This window comes from Bison bison, unplaced genomic scaffold (assembly GCF_000754665.1).
Source record: "Bison bison bison isolate TAMUID 2011002044 unplaced genomic scaffold, Bison_UMD1.0 scf7180017863885, whole genome shotgun sequence".
Taxonomy (NCBI): domain Eukaryota; kingdom Metazoa; phylum Chordata; class Mammalia; order Artiodactyla; family Bovidae; genus Bison; species Bison bison.
Window position 1 is genome coordinate 181401 of NW_011494457.1, and position 1354 is coordinate 182754.

Here is a 1354-nt window from a genome sequence, read left to right on the forward strand (position 1 = left end):
GCCGTGCCCCCTCCCCGGACCCTGCCCAGCCCCACCCGCTGTCCCCACAGGTGGGCAACCTGGGCCTCCTCTTCATGCTGCTCTTCTTCATCTACGCCGCCCTGGGAGTGGAGCTCTTCGGGAAGCTGGGTGCGTGATGCTGAAGCCAGCCTGGGGGTGGGCTATGGAACAGGCCTGGTAGTGGAGGGAGGGTCCCGGCAGGGTGGGGAGGCCTGAGACACCCTCCCCCGAACAGACTGTCATGCCACGGTCTCTGTGATGGGGAAATGTTCCCACAGCGAGCCTTTGGGGGCTGGATGGGTGACCCTCCGCCATCCATACCCCGCTCCCAGCGTGAATAGAGGCTTTGGAGAGATGCTCGCCTGGGTCCATGGGCAATCCCATACCTGTGCACTGACCCCCCACTTGGAGCCCCCCTAGCTGTCTGACCTCTCAGGGATGCCCCTTCCAGTGCCACCTGCCAGTGCCTATCCCCAGTCACTGCCACCCCAGTAGGCAGAGTGGACAGGGCCCAGACTGAGGGCAACGCAGCCTTGCACAGGGCCAGATCCAGCAAGCTGGGCTCCTCTGGGCATGAGCCCTTACCTACCTTAGCCCAACTTCTCCCTCAGAAATTGATACTGGGTGGAGCAAGGAGCCAGGCTCACCTGAGCTTGAGTCTCCACCAGCATGCCACCTCTCTGAGCCTTAGTCTCTCCATCTGTGGGCGTGCACAGGCCGCACACGCCTCTGAGGTTATCTGAGATAAGGCTGAGAGGCAGCAGCGCAGGGCAGGCCCTGCAGGGGACTCTGCAGCGGGCCAGGCTGACCCCACTCTCCTTCCAGTCTGCAACGACGAGAACCCTTGTGAGGGCATGAGCCGGCACGCCACCTTCGAGAACTTCGGCATGGCCTTCCTCACGCTCTTCCAGGTCTCCACTGGCGACAACTGGAATGGGATCATGAAGGTACACGTGGTGGGCAGGGGAGGGAGAGTCAAGCTGCATTCTGCCTGCCCAGTGGCTCGTCGCACACGGAGGGTGTGCAGGGCACAGAGACGCGGGGGTCCACCCACGGCCCTGGGGCACAGCAAGGTGGACATGAGGCCAGAGCGGGTTTTCTGTCCGCCCTGAATGCTGTGCTGGGATCAGGGCTCAGAATCTAGGGGACAGGACTCTGCTTGGGGCCAGAGGGGGTGCTGGGGGCCCGAGCCCAGGGACTCCAGGCGCCACTGCTCTGACGCTGAAGCCAGCCGGGGGGTGGGCTATGGAACAGGTCTGGTAGTGGAGGGAGGGTCCCGGCAGGGTGGGGAGGCCTGAGACACCCTCCCCCGAACAGACTGTCCCTTGGCTTGGGCTTCACTGTCCATCACCCA

At 63.9% G+C, this 1354-nt stretch overlaps 1 protein-coding gene across 1 annotated transcript in view; it reads left to right on the forward strand.

Annotated features, from left to right (window-relative positions):
* The window catches only part of CACNA1I (calcium channel, voltage-dependent, T type, alpha 1I subunit), a 112689-nt gene that overhangs the window by 105337 nt on the left and 5998 nt on the right, over window positions 1-1354 (forward strand). Inside the window, exons 35-37 of the mRNA XM_010833752.1 lie at window positions 51-129; window positions 826-947; window positions 1255-1259. Of these exons, the coding sequence (XP_010832054.1) occupies window positions 51-129; window positions 826-947; window positions 1255-1259 (206 nt within the window). The remainder of the gene's footprint in view (window positions 1-50; window positions 130-825; window positions 948-1254; window positions 1260-1354) is intronic.